Raw genomic sequence first — 24,684 nt, 5'->3', positions numbered from 1 at the left:
TACATTGCATTTACATTTGAGGCATGTTGCAGACACCCTTATCCACAGCAACGTACAACGTGCTTTCATGTTACCTCAATGAAGTGATCAGTTCTGGTTCAGTAGGACCAAACCATGAATACAAATAATTTTTTTCCACTCAGTTGTACTTTTTCTTTACATAAGTCAGGCTAGAAGAAAGTTAAATCTAAGTATTCCTTAAAGAGGAAAGTCTTAAGTTGCCACAGGCAAGTTCACTCCGCCACCTAGGGGCCAAGACAGAGAAGAGTCTAAATGAGTTCTCTGTGTTGGTGGCATATTGAGGGTCACTGAGTGTAGTTCTGTGGTGCTCAGGTATATTTGGGATGGATATTTCCTCACACAGTCTCCCTACACTGATTACAGCATTTGGTGGAAAAAAAAATCAGAGGAATATTGTTTTTCTGACTGCATTGTTGTGCCCTTGGTGAATGTTTTAATTATTCTGCTCTTTACTTATTCAATTACATTTTTTCAATTACATTTGCATTTCTTTATTTCTCTGATGCTGTTATTTAGTTATCCTTATGACACAATGTTAGTACTGGAAATTGTACTAACATTGGCCTCTCTGCTACTACCAACATTAAGTCTCTTTTGAACAGATTTACATATTTCTGTAGTGATTGAGTGTCTGAACTTCTTGGACCAAATTCATCCTATATGCTTTATTCTATGTGACATTAAATGGTGTGGGCTGAAGGTTCATCAGATGCCATGCCCATTGGCACACTGCTGGCCTTATTGGCCCTGTGATTCTGTATTTCCATGCACACACATAGACATACATACGTACTTACAATATTGCCAGCCACATGCAACTCTGTCCAACACTGCTGTTTTACTCCTTATCATTCACCGTTCGTCATATTACACAAATTTGACTTTCTGTTTCTTGAAGGGCACCCCGTCTGAACCGCTCAAATTGCTCGACAGATTCCAGCATGGCCTTCTGTACCAAGCCCTTCCATGGCATCATCTTGGGCAGGATTTTTTTCCATTCTGTAGCATCTGCTTCAATCGCTTATTCATCCTGAACAGCATCTGGTGAGCCTGCGAGATGAAAGAAGCCAGTTTAAATGCACTGGAGTTGCGCAGTTGAGCCAGTGCCAGTCTGTGTTCCCCTACTGTGTGTTAGAACTTGGGACGACTTCCTGCAGTTACATCAGATGTGAGTTTGGCTGGCTGACAGCATCCACAAACATCCATTTCTGACTCAACTAAAGCAAATCACACAAGTGCAGGCCGATATCTCTGCCCAAAACCACATCCACCAGCTGTGGATCACCTTGTGTTCAGATATCTTTCTTTCAGATCCATCTTTAGCTTTTTTTACAACTCCCAGCCACAGTAGCTCTTCAGTTGGATCAGACAATCGGAAGTGAGCATGTGAGTCAAAATTTGTTTGACATTGCAGAAGAAATGCGCTTGTGATTTTGGCTATTTATCGATCGAGTGACTGCTTCTGTTTCATTTATTTTTTGCCAGCGATGAATATGTTTGCAAAAACCCCTTTGCTCGCTTGTCAAGCCAAACCAGACAGTCAGTTTCCTTTGAAATTGAGTGTCTTTTTCTCATAATGTTTGGTTTTATTTTTCCTTTTATTTGCCCGTGTACGTAGAACGCATCTGCGCACGCTCCAACCGTAAATATCGTCGCTTCCCACAATTCCAGGCGGAAGCCTCGTGTTTCTGTCCCAGAATGCCCCGCTGCACCGTCCCCGTCTCACTCCCAGCATGCCCTGCTCCACAACAGGTGACGTGTCTGCGGAACGGAGGACAGGTTGCGACAGCGGACAGGATCCCCGTGCCAGCCGCCCCGCTTGGGTCCCCGCCGATGCGCCTCGCTCCGCGGCGGCTGTAGATTCCCGACGAGCAGCCGCAGCGCGTTGCTGGCGCCACGATGCGCGTCTTTCGCCGCCTGCGTCCCGCTCTCCTCCTCCTCCTCCTGTGCGCGCTCCTCCGCTGCGCCCACACCTTCTACCTTCCGGGTCTGGCTCCCGTCAGCTTCTGCGACAAAGACTCGAGCGGGAAAGAGAGCGACGTGCCCGACTGCAAGGTAACGCGCGGCCCGGCTCCGGCGGCGTCTCCAGCCGCGGCGTTAGCACGGCCGGCTAGCGTTCGCGTCAGCTCCGTGCTGTAGGCCCGGGCGCACCGAGGGGGGCAAAAAAAAGCGTCCCGGACGTCAGGTCGCGCAGAGAGACGTCGTCGTTCCCTTTTCTGACGTACAAAACTGGGACAGAATCTGAGCGGCACCGCAGTTTTCTCCGTTGTCCTGGGGCATGTTGACCCCCCCAAACAGCGCGGTTCTCGGGCTCTACTGCGACCGAGCACTTCGCCCATTTGTTCGTCCTTTTCGGGTTTAAGGCGTTACAGCGAACCTTTAGCCCACTAGTCCCTCCTAGTGCGGCATGGCTGGAATACTGAACCCGGGGGTTCCTGTTTTTCAGGATCCGGGCCATGTACGTTCAGCGATGCAGGATGTAGGAGGAACTCCGGAGTTACTACGTGCTCGTCATGTCTCACCCTCCGTAGGCCGTGTCGCGGGTGCTTTTTTTTTCCGTGTTCCTGTGTCGTGTACATGAGGATTGTCGTACGACGACAGGCTGAATCACTTCCGTTGTTGTTTCTTTTAACCACTGTGTGATTTCCTGATGTATGATTTGTGTTTTTTTTTTTATTTTTCCAGTCCACCATTGAGCTGTTTGTCAATCGCCTGGATTCTGTTGAGTCGGTATTACCCTATGAATACACAGCGTGAGTAACAATCCACAACACTGAAGTTAGTTTTTTTTTTTTAATTATTTGAAATAATTACTTTTTTTCTTGTTTCCCACTTTCTCAGTCTTAAAAATCATTATGAATTACGTGTCTTTGCAACTGCTGGGGCAGTGGTGGCCTAGCGGTTAAGGAAGCGGCCCTGTAATCAGAAGGTTGCCGGTTCGAATCCCGATCCGCCAAGGTGCCACTGAGCAAAGCACCGTCCCCACACACTGTCATGCCTGTCATGGCTGCCCACTGCGCACTCAGGGTGATGGGTTAAATGCAGAGGACAAATTTCACTGTGCTGCTGTGTATCACAAGTGACAATCACTTTCACTGCTAAATGCTGCTGTAAACATCTTAAGTTTCAACTTCAAGTCCATTTGTCTTGGCAGCCTCCACACTCCAGGGTTGCTGTTTGGGGGAGTTTTGAACTTGTATATGTTGGAAGAATGTGATTGCTATCACATTCAAAAGTTAATATTCATATAAGGATATTTTAAAGTTGAGGACTTAACTTTGTTTTATTATAAGACCAGTCTAATCAAATTTATTGTGATGCACCAATCATTGTTAACATTATAATGACAATTGAATGATGAAACAATGCAAATGCCCACCTCTGATAAACAAAGCTGTTTCATTCTTATTTAATGCAGGATTACTAGCACAGAGACTCATTGTCAAGCTGACATTGCGATAAACATTATAGGCACAACACATATTAAATATGTCAGCAAACAGGATGAAAAATAAACACTTAAAACCAGAAAGTGGCATATCAGAACAGGGTCTTTTCAGTACATGCTGTATTTTTCCCCAAACACATAATTATGTTCTGCTCCACCTAAACCATCTATAGGATTGTTAAATATTAATATTTTTGGAAATGCATGCATCTTTTTTTCCCAGTCAGTAATGTGAAAGTTTTATTACATTCCCCTTGAAAGGGATGCAAAGTCCTTCCCAGAGTCTGCTTTTAGTCATCATTATCACTCTTTAGCTCAAAGTTGCATCACCCACTTTACTGCTTTATTCCTCTTTTTGTCATTGATTGGTTCTGCTGTTTCATCTCAGGTTCGATTTCTGCTCTGTTGCCTCTGAGAAACGTCCATCTGAAAACCTGGGACAAGTGCTGTTTGGTGAGAGGATTGAGCCTTCCCCATACAAGGTCAGATATTACACACACCCAGTCATGCCGGCACACATTTGCATTCGATTATTGGTCATCAGATTCATGCGCTGCTCTTAAGCTCAGGAAACAGACGTAGGTTACAGTCTTAAAAAAAAAAAAAAAAAGAAAGAAAGAAACTGGACGTGCTCTAGTGTATCAGAGGTCTGTTCAGTCCTTGGTGAGATTTCCGCTTGTCTGATTAGAACAATTTTGACTTGATTCTTCTCCCCTCATGAGCTTACTGTGACAGAGCCAGCTGAATTATTCATGATTCACAAAAGGAAAATGTTGTATGAATTAACCTCAGACATTGATCATAGTGATAAAATAAGATATTCTGCATGCACACTTCTGCCTAAAGACTGACATTTTTAGGAAGTTAGCAGTGCTTGTTGCACTGGTGCACCTAACATTTTTCTAAGGTGTACATGCACAAAAGTTAGCATTGCATTTAACAACACAATCTTACAAGTTGACTTGTAAACAATGTGGTTTACATAAAGTTCTTTATTTGAAGTACAATTCTACCAGAAGGTTAACTTACTGAAAATGGGTTGGTGCTTAAAGTGATTCAGAATCTGAAGGACTGTTGAACTGTTTGCTGCTGCCTGTTGCTGAAAGGCAGGGTGGAGAGGGGACACTGGCCCAGTACATTTATTGCTGCATGTAATGTGTCTCATTTTACTCTGGCTTGCATGGTAAATGAGCGGTCGTTTCGATTAGCACCAGAATGGATGCTGAGGCTGTGAAACAGACACTAGCTTTTGGCGATTACATTCTGGTTGCACTGGGAACAAAATGTGTAAAAAAAAAAAAAACTTTGACCATGAGAAACGACGTGTATTGAAGACTCTTAACATGCGTGAAGCATGTTGGTACAGTCATGTTGGCTGACATCCGCCGCCACAGTTGTGCTTTTAAATAGCTGTACTTGTCGGGCTCTGGTCTAACTTTTAAGGCCGGATATAATCCGTGGTTACATCCCCTCTTGTCTATCTGACTGGTCCAGGCTACTCACCTCTCTTTGACTGCAACATGTGCACTTTCAAACATACAGGAATATTTGTACAACAGCCAATCAGAGGTGTGATTGGTTCAGAATGCGACATTGATCTGTGAAGCAGGGACGTAACGGTCAAGTCTTCACTGGCGCTTACACCAAAGGAAGCCAACATATACTAGTAGTTGTGATGGAAGAAGGTGCAGGTTTATTTACAGGTGCTCAAAATGTAAACAAAAAGACTGAGGAAAATTTAAACTGGCCATCATAGGCATCCATAAAAATGCATATTTACAAAATAGTATATGTAGCCTCACAGCAGGCTGTTGCACCAATGCTACCCAGTCAACCGAAACACCAACCTGACCTTGAGACACAAAGCCCCTCTACTTACTACTCTTCCCCCTTTAAATACACCCCACCATTAACCCCTAATTGGGTGATTTATTGGCTCATTATGAAAGGGGAGAAATGGCAGGTGGTCCTCAATCAGGGTGACATAAATATATACCCATACATATTCATAATTCACTCCTGCGTAACACACAAGACAACTGTAGATATTGTCACCCACATTCCATAACCCAAACTATACAGCGAACACTTACACATTAACAAAATAAACACAGCAGACAAACACTTACCCCTCCTACATCAAAAACACATTTCCCCTGTCACAAGATGGCCTATAAAGGCACATTTTCTCCCAGTGCATGCATTTCCATGGGGATCTTTAATGCCGCTGGACCAGAAAAGCCATGGTGAAGACGTGACGTGTGTATGCGTAATATCCTGTGTTTGCCAGGATAATTGTGAGATTAATGAACAACTTGAGTGTAACGTACAGTGTGTTGTTTATTGGGGAATGCTAAGCTAATGACAGCAATGTGTGGCATGCAATGCGTAGTTGGCACCCGTGCAGGCAACAGACAAACAGAACAACATAATACAAGTACACATTGCACCACACAGTTAAAAAAGTGCACAGACATGCTTTTTTAACTCTTGTTTTTACTCTGTTGCTCAAACCACAGGGAGTTTACTGAAATGTTCCCCGAACAGTTGGTCACACCGGTGCGACTACATTTTTTTTTTTTTTTTTTTAAACTAACATCATCAGAGCCCTGTGTTAGGGTGTCGCCTTCTTGGCATGTACTGTTAAAACGATCTTTACCGGTCAAAAAAAAAAAAACACATGGAAAAATGATTTCTGACCAATTAAAGTGGTTTTCAGAGCATGTCTGTTGAGTGCTTTTTGTATGTCCATCACAATTTTACTTACAGCATGTCATACTTCATACAATATCTCTCATAATAAGAGGCACTTTTAGTATTAGCATTTTCATTGAAATTTGCTCCATAACATTTGAGTTTTCTCATTCTGATTTAAACATCAAAATATTTAAATTGACCCCAAACAGTCCTGTTACATTAAATAAATAAATAAAAACGCCTCCTGCGCACATGTAACAGTAAAGGTCCTAGACATAATGTTCTTAGTTTTGTACAGTGTATCTTTTCCAGCAATCTTTATGCAGTGCTTCTTTCTTTCCTGGTTGTCTGCAGTTTGACTTTAAGAATAACGAAGAATGCAAGTTTGTGTGCACTAAGAAATATGACACAAGTAAGACTGATGAGAAAGCCAACCTGGACTTCCTCAAGAAGGGGATGCTTCTCAATTACCAGCACCACTGGTAAGTGGACAGCTCTCTCAGGTCAGCTGGTCACCTCACTTCTCAGGAGATGGCGTAGGACAATGCTGTAAATGAGGGCTCTCTGTCATTTGCAGGATTGTGGATAACATGCCTGTAACCTGGTGCTATGATGTTGAGGATGGACAGAAATTTTGTAATCCGGGATTTCCCATTGGCTGCTACGTGACTGAGACAGGAAGGCCTAAGGATGCCTGTGTCGTCAATGTGAGCCTCAGCTGTCTCTCTTTGTCTGCTTTGTGAAAGACTTTGAAAGTAGATGTGGCACACTATTACACTTTCCCTTTATAAATTATAATGAACTATTAATGGCGTGGAATTATTAGAAATATTCCATTTATTAATTTTTACATTAACTTCAAGGTGGTTGCATTGGTGTTTTAAATGTTGTATTTTGTTATCCAACTAATTAATCGCTTCCTGTGTTCCAGTCTGACTTCAATGATAAAGATACTTTCTACATATTCAACCATGTGGACATCACCATCTTTTACCATATGGTTGAGCATGAAGCTGCAGGGGCCAGGCTAGTTGCTGCTAAAATGGAACCCAAAAGGTTAGAATGGAAGTGCACCGTTGCAATTACACAATAGGCACTCAATTCAATACTATCAGTGTAGGAATTGTTTTTTTTATGAACTATTTAGACCTGAATGTTTCTCATTATGGATATTTTTATTATGGACAACTTAATTTATTTAGCTTTTTTATGTGAAGTTGTCATTTCTGCAGCTTCCTGTCTTTGTAAACTCTTTGTATACTTTGTCCTCCTCCAAAAGTTTCAAAAACCAGGACTGCACTGGTGGACCTATGGCTCTCAATAACAAGTTCGCAGGGGAGGTGGTCATTGACTACACTTATTCTGTACACTTTGAGGTGAGTGTTTCTCTTATTCTGGAAACTGGTGGACATCTAAAAGAGGCAAAACATTATTTGGTAATAGCAAAGGCTATTCAGGAATCTGCAGTTTGAAATATCCACTAGACAGCTCTACCAGATTTATTTTTTGAATAAATGGAAGCTTTGGAAGTTGGTGCCAAAACCTCTGGCAACCAGGAGCACAATGAGACAAAAGTGTGAAATAAAATTCTACAAAAAACGTACCACTAGAGGGAGCCTGTGAACCAACAGTGGTAAAAATATCTTAAACACATAAGCTATAGGAAGTGAAGTGATTGTCATTGTGAAACAATTTATATTTACATTTAATGCATTTGGCAACTGCCAGAGCAATTTACACAGCACAGTACACAGTGTACACAACAAAATGTGTCCTCTGCTGTTAACCCATCACCCTTGGTGAAAGGTGCCCGGAGCAGTGTGTGGGGTCTAAATAGTTGGTTTGCACTTTCAGTGTTACTAATAGGCCTTTAAAGTAAACAGGCATCTAGTTTCTCTGCCACTTTATCTTTGTGTACTCGGTGATGTGAGTTAAATGCTTACATCCATGTTGTTCTGGATATAAGTTCATGGTGTTATTAATAAGGGGGCAGTGGTGACCAAGTGGTTAAAGAAGTGAACTTGTTATGGAAAGGTTACACACACTACTCCCCTGGCGCCTTTCATGTCTGCCCACTGCTCACAAGGTGATTAGTTAAATGCAGAGCTCACATTTTGTTGTGTACTCTGCTTGCTGTGGGTCATAATGACAAACCACTTACACTTAGGTGTCCCTCTCTGAATCACTTTATACATAATTGGTTTTTTTTTCCTAGCCCATATGTGCTAGGTGGATTGTTGGTGGATTAAACGACCTCCCTTGGCCAGTTACTTTTGAGCTAATTGAACTGAATATGTTTGAAATTGTCCCCACTTTAAACACAGCAACTATCTTATACAGGAGGATAAGAAGATCCGCTGGGCATCCCGATGGGATTACATCTTGGAGTCTATGCCCCATACCAACATACAGTGGTTCAGGTGAGATTCAACCCTTGTGCTCGGAAGAAAAATATGTATTTTGAAATTTTCACAATTCTCTGATAAATGACACATGATCTCATGATCATACTCATAGGACTGATGCCGGGTTGAGACTTTTCTGTAATGTCTCTGAACAAGTTGACTGCAGAAGTGTTTTGGTCAGTAAATAATTAGCTGTGAATTTTGTGCTTTATGCTTCTTACAGTATCATGAATTCTCTGGTCATTGTCCTCTTCCTGTCTGGTATGGTGGCCATGATCATGTTGAGGACACTACATAAGGACATTGCTAGATACAACCAGATGGACTCAGTGGTGAGACCAACTTTTTTCTTCTTCTTCTTTTGTAAGGGGGTTTAAAAACCTTTTTATGATGCACAGTTGTCATTTACCACTTATTTCTATTTGCAAACTTACAAATGTGGCTAATCTAATGTAACTTCCAGGTAGACAAGGCTCCACACCATTCATAGAGACCGCACAACAGTGCAACTTCCATATAATTCTCTTTACTGTAATGTGTGCATGTGCAGATGGTGTTTTTATTACATTTTTTTGTTGTTGCTGAAAATACTTTATTTAAGATTTTATTAAATTTTTCTGTCCTACATTTTAGTGCTGCCTTCTCGCAGTGCTGGTCAAATACAGTATGATATAGAATTGTTGCACGAGAGGGGACTTGAGGGAACTTCTCTGTTAATCAGAGTGATGGGTTAATGCTACATTAGTTTCTAATGCCTTTGTTTAGCCTTTAGTCAGCCATTCATTCATCTGCTCTTTTGAAAGGGTGTGTGTGTGTGTGTGTGTGCATACTGCCTATGTTGTCACACACATTTAGCGGTGATTTGAACTTCAGTGGAACAGAGCAACATCAGTCTGATGAAGAGTGACTATAAAGAGTCTGTGTCAAAGGTCCCTTACCCTGCCTACACAGATACGCATGCTCTTACACATGCACAGTACTCTTTACTGACCCATTGTCCTGATGACAGCTGGTGGGACGGTTTTCTGTTTTTGATATGGTGACGCTAGGTTGCAATGGCAACATTAACTCCTCCTATTTTCCCCTCTACTCTCAGGAGGATGCCCAGGAAGAGTTTGGCTGGAAGTTGGTTCATGGTGATGTGTTCAGGCCTCCTCGGAAAGGCATGCTTTTGTCAGTATTCCTTGGATCAGGAACACAGATTTTCATCATGACCTTTGTCACCCTCTGTAAGTGTGACAAACGTATGAACAGATAGATTGATATATGTTAACTACATCAACATTGCTTAACTGACCTTTTTACATGAACTGTATTTGTGGTTTAATATTAATCCTGTTAGATGTGAGCTTGAATATTAATCTGTGTGTGTTCTTGTCATCTGCTTCTTCTGTCTCTCAGTCTTTGCCTGCTTGGGCTTCCTGTCCCCAGCCAATCGGGGGGCTCTGATGACCTGCTCTGTGGTTTTGTGGGTGCTACTGGGTACCCCAGCTGGTTATGTGGCAGCACGCTTCTACAAGTGTAAGTTAATCATTAGAACTTGGGGGGATGGGCTGGCCTTTCTCTCACCCCTCGGGGGGGGCTTGGACAGCTTGTTATAGCCAATCAGCTTCACAGCTGCTGAATCCTACTCAAATCAGCACCTGGCCCAGTGGCATTGGGGCTTTCTTGCTCTAATGATATAAGTGTTCTTGACCATGTTTGACCCAGCAATGAAGACACTGGTTCTCTGTGCTAGTCTTGTGGCATGATCTTGAGTGCTAACGTATTTTGGGGCAGGAGAATTATATATGTGTGCTTACACAGTTTCTTAATGTCCATGCAGCATTTGGAGGAGAAAAGTGGAAAACAAATGTTCTTCTGACAGCATTCTTGTGCCCTGGGTGAGTAGCTGAATTTATTAGGTGCTTTACTTAGTCTTGCATATCTTTTTCTTCATTTCATTGATGCTCTTATCCAGTTATCTTTAGTCAGTAATTAAACTCAGCTCTTTAGTGGTTGGGGGTCACTAACCCGTGACAAATGTTTATCCTATGTGCTTTGACATTAAATGGTGTTAACCATCTCTCTCTCCTCAGGGTGGTCTTTGCTGATTTTTTTGTGATGAATCTCATCCTGTGGGCTGAAGGTTCATCAGCCGCCATGCCCTTTGGCACATTGGTGGCCATCTTAGCCCTGTGGTTCTGTATTTCTGTGCCCCTCACCTTTGTTGGTGCCTACTTTGGCTTTAAGAAGAGTGTGAGTGATTTTCTTCATTTAAACACTACACCAAAGAGCTATGTTCCTCCATGCTTTTATGCAAATACCCCATGGCTTTCTTTTTCTTTTCTCTCCCTCACACGCTTGAAACATAGCCAGCCACCCCCATCTCTATCCAACATTTTTTTTCCTTTTTATTTCCCAGTTGCTTCATGGGTTTAATTTATAATCTTTTGGCCTCACTGCAATGGATTTTATCCTCTGACATGGTTCGGTTTGTTTATTTATTGCAGGCTATTGAGCACCCAGTCCGCACCAATCAGATTCCTCGGCAGATTCCAGAGCAATCCTTCTACACTAAGCCCTTCCCAGGCATCGTCATGGGTGGTATCCTCCCCTTTGGTTGCATCTTCATTCAGCTCTTCTTCATCCTCAATAGCATCTGGTGAGATTTCCGGGTGTGTGCTGTTATGATGTCCAGAGCTACACTGGAGTTTACATTTTTTTGCATCAGTCTTGTGTGTTACAGCTCAGGCAATTTGGCTGTCTGACAGCATCCACAAACCATCTTGGTCTGTCTAACTGCATTAGAGCACAATAATAATATTCTTTTGTATGATCTTCAGGTCCCACCAGATGTACTATATGTTTGGCTTCCTTTTCCTTGTCTTCATCATACTGGTTATCACTTGCTCTGAGGCCACAATCCTACTCTGCTACTTCCACCTGTGTGCTGAGGTATGTTTGGAAATTGCTCACACTAGTGTAATTCTCGTTTGGTGTTAGACATGGATTATTTTTGTACCAAAAGAAAAAGTGTGTTTGTCATTGTGATAAACTGCAGCACAGCACACGGTGCACACAACGAACTGGGTTCTCTGCATTTAACCCATTGCTTTAGTGAGCAGTGGGCAGCCATGAAAGGTGCCCGGGGAGCAGTGTGTGGGTCCGATAACTTGTCCATTTCCTTACCCGCTAGGCCACTACTGCTCCATGATGCTGAGGTTCCCTGGTTAAACCATTTAAATTGTTTAAATACATGCTAAACATGTACAGATATGTTCCTTTTCCATGTCCATGTAAAGGGCAGAATCTCGACTAAAAGCACAACCCCACAAAATCTACCTAAACCAAATGCAATTTCAGCAAGCTGTATGTTTGATTGAAGCAGAGACTGATGAAAACGGTCTAAAGCAGCCTTGAACTGACTGAAACATCTCTGTTGCCCAATTTATTCTGTTTCCACACAAGTCAGTAGCGGATACACCATTTGTGAACCAGAAAATGGTTTTGGGTGAGGTCACCCATTGGTTAGGATGGGGCAATTTCTCTGGGGATTTTCTCTGTATCTTACCCACAGTTAGTGGGTAAAATACCTACAGATCCTAATAATCCTAATATTGAGTGATACCAGTACCATTACTAATCCCATAATCTGCACCAGAAGGTACAGATTTCCATTAACTCTAAACAAATATGGAAATTATGGGAAAGCTGTCTCCTCCGCCAGAACTTCACATCTCTGTTCCTTGATAGGAGACAACAAGGAGAATCTTTGTTTCCTAAGAGCTGATGACCGTTCCACAGAAGAAACATGTGTACTCAAGAGCAGCACTTTCATGGATTACTTTACAAAATAACTCTGCTAATACAAAACTAGCATTATTATGTCCCAAATGTCTAGTTCATGACTGACACATGTGTGACAATGTAGTTTACTGCCTCTCAATTCTGACTGCTCTGAATACTCAATTGATTTGCCTGCAGAAAGCAAACAAAAGCACAGCAGAGGGTGCTCTTTCTATTGACTTATTGTATTTATTGTTTTATATTGCATTGAGCAAATCTGTTTTAGTTTTTACCATCTTAGAAATGTGTAATTTAACTGAATTCTATATATTTTACAATAATATATTGTATTGTAAATATTTAATATTATATCACTATAATTGCTTGTACTATATATTGCTATATATTTATATTATGATCCCCAATAATGTTGTGGATTAATAATAATAATATGGATTACTTTAGTTTTGCAGCATTTCAAATGATTATCACTCTAAAGTTGTGCAGTTTTTTACGCAACAATGTAATTTTGTCTGACCCAGTAACATATATGATAATTACCTTTAATAAACATAGTAGCATTTGCTGAGATATATTTTTTTGTGAAAAGGTCTCAGGGCCCAACATTCTTGAACATGCTGAGATTTTCTGCTTTGTGCTTGAAGCTTGCAGTCACTTGCTTGTTTGCTTTTTTTCATTTATTGAACCTCCAATACAGGACTATCACTGGCAGTGGCGCTCCTTCCTGACCAGTGGGTTTACGGCAGTCTACTTCCTTGTCTATGCTGTCCACTACTTCTTCTCCAAGCTTCAGATAACTGGGCTTGCCAGCACCATCCTGTACTTTGGCTACACCATGATTATGGCACTCATCTTCTTCCTCTTCACAGGTAAGTGTGTCTTTGTGCCTTTGTAATAGACGTAAAAACAGATCACATCCAATAGATCACTGTTGATCTGTGATCCGAATTGATACGTCTCCATGGTTTGGGACACTCTTGATCTGATCCGAAGATTAAAAAAATAATAATAAAAATTCCACTCTGTAGTATTGAGGTCGGTAGAGGACATGCAATTTCCCTTTTTTTGTTTTCTTATCTTGAGAACAAAACATAACTTGTTTTCTCGAGCAAACCAAAATGCGTTTCACCGAACGCAGCGGGTTTGAAAACATTGCCTCTGATTCATTTCTTTTTACTTCTGCAAGAGTAAAAGCACTGACTTTGAAGCACAAAAAAAGCTGCTTCACAACGCTCATTGTGTTCGGGATTTGTAGTTTGTGTGTGATCAGTGCTTCTTTTCTAAGAAAAGAGCTTCATATTGCCGCACCATAATAATATGTCTTTATAAAGTGATCTAGTGGGATTTGACTACCCCTGCCTTAAGTCTTTTTTTTTTTTTTTTTTTTTTTTTTTTTTTTTTCCCTGAAAGACACAAGGTTATTTCTGCTTGATTGAGCCCCTGATTACAGTAAAAAGTAATGCATTCATCCATGATGCTGTATGTAGCAACGGATTAGCTCAAATCAAACAAATCAGTAAAAAATAAAGAAAAAAATTAAAGGGAATTTGCATGTCTTCTACAGACTTCCGTAGTATGGTGCGCGTAGTCAGTCAAGCGATAGTCATGGAGAAATGAGAAACCTCCAGCATCATTTAAATCGCATGTGTCTCGCATGGTGATCCACAGATCTGGTGGAAAGCAACAAATGTGAATACCCTCACCTTGCCACAATGGCAAGACACTATCTAGCAAGAGGGTGCTCTCAACAGCAGGTGACATAGTTACAGCAAAGAGGTCTACACTCTCCCCAGAAAATGTAGACATCTTTTTTTGGGGGGGGAAAAAAAAAAGTTATAAGCTCATGTCTGCTTTGCTTGCTTTGTTCTTTTTTGCTCATGTTGACATTAGCCATTTTTTTTAGTTCAAAGTAAGAAGCAATGATATTAATTAAATTGTATTTTAAGTTGTTTGATTGTGTCCACATTAAAGTAAATAATTATCATGCCCTATGTTGCACCTTAATAATAATTTTATTTAATTTCATGGAATGAGTCTTGAGTTGAATGTTTTTATAAGGCAAAAATACTTCAAAAAACAAATGGAGAGTTAAATTGGTCTTGTGTTTTATAATTTATTTTATTTATTTTTTTGCGGATCCAAACTTTTTTATCTTTTGCTCCACTAGTAATTTAATGATTGTATGTTCAGTATGTGATATTGAACAGCTCTATACTCTATGGCTCTATACTGAAATTTCATCACTCAAGCACACATGTTGAGAAGGTTTGGAGCTTTTTCACATTTTTGTTTTTCTCTTGCAGGAACAATTGGCTTCTTTGCCTGCTTCTGGTTTGTTTCGAAGATCTACAGTGTGGTGAAGGTGGACTGATTGGTCAGGCTAAAGCAGACACTTTACCCAGTTTCCTCTGTGCGGCTCTAGTGGGACATGGGCTGTTAAAGAAAACCATGGCGACCTTCAGCATACAGCCAAACTGCATTCCTGTTTGTGTCTACAGTCTTTTGCATTGTGTCTAAATGCATTTGAAGAGTGGATTCTCTCAAAAAATGACAAAAAAGCATATAGTCACTCCCATCAATGTCAATTAAATCAATTTTTGGATTAATTTTGTAAATACTTACATTTTGCTAACATTTAAAGAACCACATTGTATTTACAGTGTGCGCCTCTCAAGGATGTCCCATTTAGAATGAAGGGTTGATTGTAAATAACTTTTTCTTAAGCTTAAAAGAAGGATGGGGGTTTAAATTCATTCTCTGAGTGAAATGAATGATGCTTTTAGTGTTCTGTTGTTTGGTTGTTCATTTTTTGATTTCTGTGATCAATGCTTGAGTGTCTATAGGAGAGGGTCATGCATTTATTTAACATTTGATTTCTCTCTTTGTCACCTCAATGCAGTTTGTGCCTCAATTAAAGAGTCGTGTTGAGATTTATCTATCTCTTTCCTATCCCTGCGGTAGGATTAAAGGTGGCTTCCATCCATATGTGAAAAATATTTGGGTTACTTTGTGTATACATAAATTATGATAGGTTCATTTAAAGGTTTGGTTCAGTTTCCTCACGACTGGTTGTAAAAAAAACAACAAAAAAACTTATATACATACATAAACTACAGCAGTAGCAAATAAATAATTTCCATGTTCAAAACCAAATCTGACTCCTCCTTTTATTCAGAGCTCTTCAGAGAAATTAGCGAAAATCCATGGTATCCTCACCAATAGTAGTACTACAAAGCCTTTCACTATTATATACCAGTATAATATATGCCTCATTACATTGTTTGCTTGCAGTATCAACAGAATGAAAATCTAGAGCAAAACTACAGGTTCCGCTCAAAAAAAGCCTGAAATCAGGCTTTTTGTTTGGAAGAGGAGTGTTTTAATTTCAACATGTGCAGCAGGAATGAAGTCAGCTAGTGAGTAAGACTGAGGTCACCCTCCCGTCTTTCTGAAGGGTGGCACAGATGGTAAGAATTCCCCATTCCTCGCCTGGACTGCATTGAACCACTTCAGGGAAACCATTACTATTTTGTGAGTCAAAGGCAACGTGTTTTTTTTTTTTTTTTTTCTCCCATTTTTGTTCACTGTGGGTGCATTTGTCTAAGTTTATGGGCGTCCATCTTAATCTATTTTGGGAGCGTAGAGTTTTTACATTTGCTTCCTGTGTCCCCATGATGCAGTATTGTGGCAAGTGTGTTGGACAGTGGCTATGACTCCATCAAGGCATTGAAAGGGGGCATTTCATAACCATTAAACCATCCTAACCACTTTTAAAATCGAATCGGGTCATGGCATTATCCGTGGTGTCTGTTTAACGGTCTGAACCTGATTGGCCATGATAACATGACACTTGGGCGTCATGCTGCTGGATGTTTTTTTTTCTTCTTCATTGATAGGGAAACTGACTCCGTGGGAGTCTGTCCGCATGGCCAAAAACATCACAAACCATATTGAGTGTTTCGCCTCATCGGGGTTGCCGTGGTGCACTGCGGTGTTGTGTGGAACTCGTCTTCCTTCTCTTACGCCTCCGACAGCCCCTCACTCCCACCTCCACAGGGGGCTTTTGGCAGCTTTGTTTCCTCCTCATGCCCCAGACGCCTGTCTCGCCCCTCTCTCCCCTCTCACTCCTGACCCCTTTCACCTGGAAAGGGAACAGTTGTGCCCTGTGTCTTGTGGGGCTGTCCGCTCCGATTCTGACCGGTGGGGTGTCCCATTGTCCCTTTTTAGGGGTGTCACAATGGAAGCCCAGAATGCCAGCATGTCCGTATCGGATGCCACAATGCCTATCTGCCTATAACGGATGACACAATCTGGTTATTTGGCTTTCTAGGAGTCAATAAAAATGCTTTGATTGAAAAGATGACCTCCTCTGGCCCCAGGCCCCTCCCAACACTTGTTTCTGCCCCTCCTAGTGTTGGTGTTTACTCCCTCTCTCAGTGGAGTGGGAGTAACTTATTGATTGACTGGGAGTATCTGGATCTCCCTGTTTACAAATTCTGATTCACTGCGTCTGACAGAGAGGAGTAAAATGACGTTGCGTATGCATGTCCGCCTCTCTCTGACTTACAAGCATTATCAAGGGACTTGTGGTAGTAGCCTAGTGGATAAACCCCACTTACTACCATTGTGTCCCTGAGCAAGACACTTAACCCCGAGTTGCTCAAAGGGGACTGTCCCAGTAACTACTTACTGTAAGACGCTCTGGATAAGGTGTCTGATATAATGGCATTAATGTAAATGTAAGTTATTCTTCCTTATAGCCGCATTTAATTCTAGGCACTGAGTGATTGGTCTATGGATTACAGCTGAACTTCAAGAACTCTGTATCACAGGTCTCAAAAATGCATGACAATTTGTGGTATCGCTGGATTTTTTGTTTTTGTTGATTCGTGGTCTAGTTTAATAAATACTGTACTAAAGATTAGTTTATATTTATACAAATTCATTGGTTTAGTGTGCGAACACTAAAGACTTGCTATCTGGATGATTATATTATATTATAACTGTTGAGCTGCTATGAGACATTGAAAGAACAGTTCGAACTTTATGGTTATGTGAAATTCACATATTTCATCCCTTGACATTGAGTCAAATGCGTTTGTAAAATATGGCTTGGACACAATGTCCAGTGCTGTTCAAAATACACAGACCTGAAGTGGTTGAACTTTTACCAAAAGCTTCGTATACCTGGATGACAAAAGTGACTTGTGCTGATTTTATGATTTTGAAAAGGTTCTGAAAAGTATATGATGTCAGGGGTCACAGGATTTCCTGATCCAATTTAAATTGGTCATGTGGTTATTCCTAAAATAGACAATAAAATTTTTAATTCACAGACATAGTCGCACCTCATTATCAACTTATCTTTTTTTTTAAAACAAAATATTGGCATCATGAATGTGAATGAATGAGTTAAGAGTTTTAATTGATGTCACTGTTGTTGAGGTACAAAGCCTTGGTATTTCCCTGAGACGCTAATGCTCTGCTGGTCATTATTAAATACAGTTGCTGACCCTACTCCGGCCATTGTTAACTCATCCTCTTAATGAGTGATGTGCGCTCTCGGCCTCTTCAGAGGCCTCTGTGCGGCTCTAGGGCATGTGTGTCCAGCATGGATGATGGGATTTAACCTCTTTTTACGAGAGACTGTAGCTCCTTTGTTGGAGCAAATGAACAAAAGAGGGTGAGAGTTAAAAAAGAGGGGTCACTTCATTGTATCCTCCTTAGCAGCTTTATCACGCTTTAGCTCCTCCTGGGATTTCTTCGCCCAAGTATCTCCATTATTCTGACAGAGAAGTGATTTCTTGGCTGAGCGGCGCTCTGCATTACTTGAGGTCTTCTGGCAAGTTGGTGTCACTTTAAGAAAAGTCTGCAGTCAGCATTGCAGGAGACTTTAAATGAGTTTGAGCATGAGTTGGATCCATGAAATATCCACTTCGCTTTCACTGCATGTATTTTCACTTTTTTCACATTGAAAATATGAGCAGGTTTGAACAAAAGAACATTATTTGATATCAATGGCTTGGCGCTTGTTCATAAGTGAAGCCCATTCTCATCACTTCTAGCTAAGTGACCTGCTCATGAAGCTCCAGCCTCAGGATTCCTCACGATACGGTTCTCACCGCTCTGGATTGGCCAGGCTCCGCTTAGCAGTGTGTGAAAAATGGGAGGTGGACTGTGAATGAAGAAGTTCCTCGGGGTTCAGGGGTCACGGAACAATGCCTCAGGAGATAGAGGTTAGCTCTGAAGATGGACGGCACATGGCCTGAGGCCATGGTGTGGGTAAAAATGGACGCCTGTTAGGCGTCTCTGGACAACAGGTGATAGCCTGGCTGACAATAGGGATTTCACACACTTTACTTCTGCATTATGTTCAAACGCCAGAGCGCCGACACACTGCTGCTTGTGATAATGCTGGCTGCAGCAGCTTTTGTTGAAATTGCTCTGATGGTATTTATTGCTAGACAGTAAAGGAGTTTTTGTTTCTCCCATGCTGAATCTTGAATGCAATGAGAATTTCTGCTTTGTGGCTTAAGAAACATTTGATGTCTCTCTGGTTGTGTGGGAGAAATGGTCACTATTCCATATATATACCACTATACCATATATATACACCACTATACCATATTCCGGGGTGGTAGTAGCCTAGTGGTTAAGACACTCGCCTATGAACCAGAAGACCTAGGTTCAAATCCCACTTACCACCATTGTGTCCCTGAGCAAGACACTTAACCCTAAGTTGCTGTCCCTGTAACTACTGATTGTAAGTCGCTCTGGATAAGGGCATCTGATAAATGCTGTAAATGTAAATGTAAATATGCCACTTTACCTCTACACCTCTATTCCATATATACCACTATACCTCTATAACATATATATACCACTATACCACAATACCATATATATATGGTATAGTGACCATTTCTTCTGCACAACGAGAGAAATCATAAAGTGTGTGTGTGTGCTTTGTTTCACAGGAAGCCTGTATTTCCTTTGGTGTTAACAGAACAGGCGTTTTTGACAAACAGGAAGATCATAATCATACTGTATTATTTCAGAGCCTTTTTATGGCTACTGTCTGGGCTAGTAAAAGTCCTGGTGAATGTGAATGCATGTGCAGGTCTCCTCATTACTGCTGTTTTATTGGGAATCTGTGAACCAGGGCAATTGCTTTACTTGAGCTATGTTTCCATGTTGCCGTGGGGGGGGGGGCGGTTTACTCAGAGTCTGCACATTCAGTAACATAGTAAAACTAAATGGAATGCAGCAGACATTTCTGGGTGCGTTATACAGAATTGGGGAAGGTTTAGAAGAAACGGGGTTCTGAGGGAGGAGAGCCGTGCTCATGGCTTCGTTTCTTTTTGTGATTTATTTGGACCCTGTGTCCTCCCCGAAAAATTTGTCTTCCCTTTCTTTTCTGTCTCGGCAGATCATCACCACCCCAGCATGCCTGGCTTGTAGTTTTTGCTCTGATTTCTGTCTCTAATTCATCCTCCACTTGCTGGCATGCCAACACTTACATATTAAGCAGTTTTCCATTCCGTTGTGCAGTTCCTCCGTGTTTTAAATGAATAGTTGCTCAAGGGTGGGGCTGAACTCCCCTTTCGGGACCTTCTTTAAGTTGAATGCATCTGGAGATATTTGGGGCATTGAAATGACATTTTTTCACTCTTCATTGCCCCAACCTGTGAAATGATTTGGGTGCCTGGAGAGGTTTAATCTGCCCCAATCCCCATTTCTTAAGCAGAGAACTTCATTTGAAGTTGATCAACTCTCACTGGAGCCTCTTGCTTTGATTTTCTCAGTCAGGTCTCCCTGAGCCTCCCTGTTTCTCACACACCAAAATATTTGAAAGTGTACTGAAAAATGGAATTAGACAAACATTTGCATTTGCAATTCAGTTCCAGAACAAGCACATGTTCATATATGACTATTCACATCCACTGTACTTAACACTGTAATTTGAATTAGCTTTATTTTTGAATTATTATATCCTTTTCTCAGCAGAATAATGAATGTGAATAACCTTAAAAGTAATACAGTGTAAAAACAACAACTTTTATTATTATTATTTTTATTGCTAGTAGTAGTGGTGGCATTTACTTTTTCTTTTATTTATAGCGTTACAGAAAAGGATGTAATAAAATTGGCTTTAAACATTTTTATGCAAATATATATATATCTGATTCGTCGACCTTTATAATTTCAAATGAAATCTGGACAGAGACAACATGACAATCAGGGCAAAAAAATGAGAATGTGCAGACCGCTTTAGAAATATAGTACATTTGGAGAAGAGAAGGGGAATTGTTCTCAGTCATGTTAATTCCCTTATTCAGCTCGTACACGCAAACCAAGACATTTTCATACCACCAGCTGGTCACGTGGCGTTCGGCTATTTCCGTTAATTTCTTATTTCTTTCTTACCTTGCACACCAATCAACCTTTAATTGCGTGCGTTTTTATTTAAATGCATTTCATTAATTTTTTTTAAATGTAATGCATTTCTGTAATTAATCATGAGCTGTTGATTGACTTATATATCTATGATTACCTTATAATATATATAATTGTATATATAATTCAAATAGTTCAAACAAAACCACATACACGCATTTGTTCGCCTCCATATACCGCAGTATTTACCTTGTAAATCTGTCTAATTACAGCACATTCAAATTATTTCCACTGTGTCTGGTATGGATTATATGGGAAGAAGTGCTTGTTTTTTTTCGTTAATATAATTTTACAGAAACGTATTACGTAATTACAGATTCCACTTGTTTGAAAATACTACGAGCAGTTTTGATCGGTCTGTTTATACATACGTTTTATTTATTTCGTCATTGGATATTATATTTTTAAGAAACGCGAGGATTTCTATCGTTCAATCTTATCTCGTCTTCTTGCTTTGCAGAGGTGCTGTAATAACTCAGGTCCACCTGATGGTGGCGCTAGACTGACTAAAGCCTCAAAACCCGGTGTAAGACCCCGAATTTAGGATTTAAACGCACAGGTTTCCCAGACGCATCGTAAACGATCACACACACACACACACATGCTGATTCACTGCAAAAGAAGGGTGTGGTCGCGGAACCAATAAACTTGTGAAACAATACATTTTACCCACGGATCGTGACACTGCACGGCAGACGTTTATGTGTTTTCTTCCTTTCATGATGCATTCATCGAGCAACTCTCTAAATGCAACATCCACTCTTATAACGCAAATAAATGCAACGTTCGCTACAGTAATGGCGCGTCGTGTGGTAAAATCCACCACCGACGGCGTATTACACCCGGGGTCAGCCAGTACTGGGCGTTTTTTAAACTGTCTTTGCACTGGGTTCACCCCCCCCCCCTCCTCAGCCTCGTACCTTCAGCACCATAACGCTGTACACACACCTCCGTCCTCAGCTCTAGCCCTGTTCATTCATATTCATTCGTACGCACGGGTGCGTGTACGTGATCCGTGGGGTCGGGTGGCGGTGGAGGGGGGGTTCGTTCTCTTCCGATCGCTTGGAGGGGGAGGGGGCCATTGCTGATGTTAATTTTGAGCCCCCACCCCCGAATTAAGAATTCTTACAGTTCGACTCCAAGTTTGTTAAACTTAGTTTCTGAACAGTGGCAGAACACGCGCGAACCGTGTCGGTTTAGAACAATCTTTTGATGATTAAAAAAATGAACGAAAACTTCGTGCCCCTAAACCGAAAGGCCTCATATGTCATTTTTTATTCGCTTCATTTATTTTTTTTTAAGACCGTCGAGCTACGGTGAAGGGGGCGGCGCCTACTCCCGCTCAACGCTCATTGGCCACGGCAGGCGCGTCTGCGGCCAATGAGCGTCGGGCGTGGGAATCGCTTGGCTCCGGTTGTAAGTGGGCGTGTCCCCGAGCGGACGCGCTCCAGATAAACGCGCCAGCGCCGACTGAGGAGCCCAGCGGACACGCGCGACGTCGGTGCGACCACTACTAAAACAATAATCATAATTTAAAATCCCCAAACCTGCGGCTCCGGTTTAAATTACGCTTCTCATTAATTAAGCTTCTGAACTCTTCTTCGGCCGCGCCCGCCACGCCGCTGGAATGCTGGACTCTCGCCGGTGACTCGGGAGTCGCGCACGGTCTCCGCACTCAGCAGCAGCAGCATGATGGACGCCGCACACATGGGCGCGTTCAAGTTCGGACACGAGCTCCCTCCGGCCCAGACCTCGGCCTTCGCGCCGCAGCCGCCGGGATACGCCCTGGGGGCGCACGCCGTGTCCTACGCCAACCCCACCTTCGGCTCCACCCGTGACTTTATCCTGCGGAGCCGGGGGTTCGGGGAGTCCGCCCCGTCCGGCGGCCAGCACCCCATCTTCAGCTCGACCGCCGACGGCCAGGGTCACCTCCTCTTCCCCGCGATCCACGAGCAGCACCACGGCTCTCCGAACGTGCTGAACGGCCGCCTGGGGCTCCCGGCGGACGTGTTCGCGCGGGCGGACCAGTACCACCAGGTGCCGAGCCAGCGGGCCGAACCCTACAACCAGTACGCCCCCCTCGGCCTCAACATGGGCGTGAGCCACGCGCACCACCCGGGCGCCTTCCTGCGCTACGTGCGCCAGCAGGGCGTCAAGCAGGAGCTCGTCTGCAAGTGGGCCGCGGCGGAGCAGCCGGGCCACCCGAGGAAGCGCTGCGCCCGGACGTTCGGCACCATGCACGAGCTGGTCCTGCACGTCTCCGTGGAGCACGTGGGCGGGCCCGAGCAGTGCGAGCACGTCTGCTGCTGGGAGGACTGCGCGCGGGAGAGCAAGCCCTTCAAGGCCAAGTACAAGCTGGCCAACCACATCCGGGTGCACACGGGCGAGAAGCCCTTCCCGTGTCCCTTCATGGGCTGCGACAAGGTGTTCGCGCGCTCGGAGAACCTGAAGATCCACAAGCGGACGCACACAGGTAAGCCGGGTTCGGGGCTTCCCCGCGGTGAAGATCCCCCACCCCGAGAAGATCCTAAATTCCTCTGTTCCGTTTTTTTTTCTCCTTTTCCAGGCGAGAAGCCGTTCATGTGCGAGTTCGAAGGCTGCGACCGGCGCTTCGCCAACAGCAGCGACAGGAAGAAGCACATGCACGTCCACACGTCGGACAAGCCCTACCTGTGCAAGATGTGCGACAAGTCCTACACACACCCCAGCTCCCTCCGCAAGCACATGAAGGTGACCACGGCGCGCTGCTCACGCTGTTCGCACGGAAACCCCAGCACCCAGAAACCATTCTAACTAACTGGACTTTTTTTATTTTTTACATCTGCAGGTCCACGATCTGCCATCTTCTGTGCCAGAGTCGTCGCCCGCGGGCAGCTCCGGTTACGAATCCTCCACGACCTCCAGCTTGGTGTCCCCGTCGTCAGACACGCATGGGAACATGTCCCCAGACTCGGTCATCCTCAACAGCAGTGGCCACAACCTGTCCTCCACCTTCGGCGAGTGGTACGTTTGAGGGCCGAGATCCGGGAGAAGTTCGGCCTTCCCCGGGATGTTGTGCAGACACCGTCGTGGCAACCGGGTTCGGGCTCATATTTATGGTATTTCACTAATGTATCTTTATAGGGTCTCAGGTTCGCAGATTTGTGTCTGTGTGCGTATTCTCACTCCATCATGGCAAAGTGAATGTTTGTGATGGTAAACGTTGTATACTGGTGTATAACTTCAGGATCTTTTGTGAATGTACTCTGCAGTATCTAATTGTAAAATCTTCTGTGTATAGTATAAGTAAGTCCAGAGAATTTTCATTTGTAAATTGAAAAAAAAAATATTTATGAAGAATGTACAAAAAAAAAACCAGACAATAAATAAGTGGAGATGATGATGTCGGTTGTCCCTTCTTGATTTATTCGTATTTCTACACAAGACATTAAAAACATTTTCTCAACCAAATATACAACTTGTATCATTATTATGGTAAGTGACGTGCATTTTCTACTATTTCAGACAGAAAGTCTTCCTAAACAGAACGGCGTTTTCTCACACAGTACATTTCGATCGCCTAATTGAAAGCCTTTATTTGGATGCTGTTAGTTATATTACGCAGTATTCTGTTATAATTCACTTTCTGTATATGCGTTCTATAAATATATGTGTTTTATAATCATCGGTGGAAAGAGATGAAGAAATCCTGAAAATGCCCCAAAAACCTCACGGTAGCGACAGATTAATTAATTGTTTAGAAAATGTTTGTAAATCGGTGTATTTGAGACGGAGGGGATTCTTCATAGAAAAATCTCTATTAATCTTAATCTAGCCCTAATTGTGTAACTAAATGAGTCTCATGAAACATTGCGATTAAAAAAATCC

The 24,684-nt window shown here is 42.5% G+C and overlaps 2 protein-coding genes across 2 annotated transcripts; both read left to right on the top strand.

The window, feature by feature from the left end:
• Positions 1-1,731: 1,731 nt before the first annotated feature.
• Positions 1,732-15,513, top strand: tm9sf2 (transmembrane 9 superfamily member 2). Its single transcript, XM_028981272.1, has 17 exons — positions 1,732-2,076; positions 2,707-2,774; positions 3,858-3,951; positions 6,521-6,648; positions 6,744-6,873; positions 7,098-7,222; positions 7,446-7,542; positions 8,507-8,586; positions 8,795-8,903; positions 9,668-9,800; positions 9,973-10,092; positions 10,397-10,454; positions 10,650-10,809; positions 11,064-11,215; positions 11,397-11,508; positions 13,058-13,229; positions 14,664-15,513. The coding sequence occupies exons 1-17, from the start codon at positions 1,921-1,923 to the stop codon at positions 14,729-14,731; spliced, it is 1,962 nt and encodes a 653-aa protein (XP_028837105.1). The 5' UTR covers positions 1,732-1,920; the 3' UTR covers positions 14,732-15,513.
• A 6,791-nt stretch (positions 15,514-22,304) lies between these two features.
• zic2b (zic family member 2 (odd-paired homolog, Drosophila) b) lies at positions 22,305-24,186 on the top strand. The gene is made up of 3 exons (XM_028980192.1): positions 22,305-23,290; positions 23,384-23,547; positions 23,645-24,186. The coding sequence occupies exons 1-3, from the start codon at positions 22,507-22,509 to the stop codon at positions 23,828-23,830; spliced, it is 1,134 nt and encodes a 377-aa protein (XP_028836025.1). The 5' UTR covers positions 22,305-22,506; the 3' UTR covers positions 23,831-24,186.
• The last annotated feature ends 498 nt before the right edge of the window (positions 24,187-24,684 follow it).

This window comes from Denticeps clupeoides, chromosome 5, assembly GCF_900700375.1.
Source record: "Denticeps clupeoides chromosome 5, fDenClu1.1, whole genome shotgun sequence".
In the NCBI taxonomy this organism is placed as follows: Eukaryota; Metazoa; Chordata; class Actinopteri; order Clupeiformes; family Denticipitidae; genus Denticeps; species Denticeps clupeoides.
Note: the sequence above shows the minus strand (reverse complement) of the source record. Positions and strands in the feature narration are given on the sequence as shown.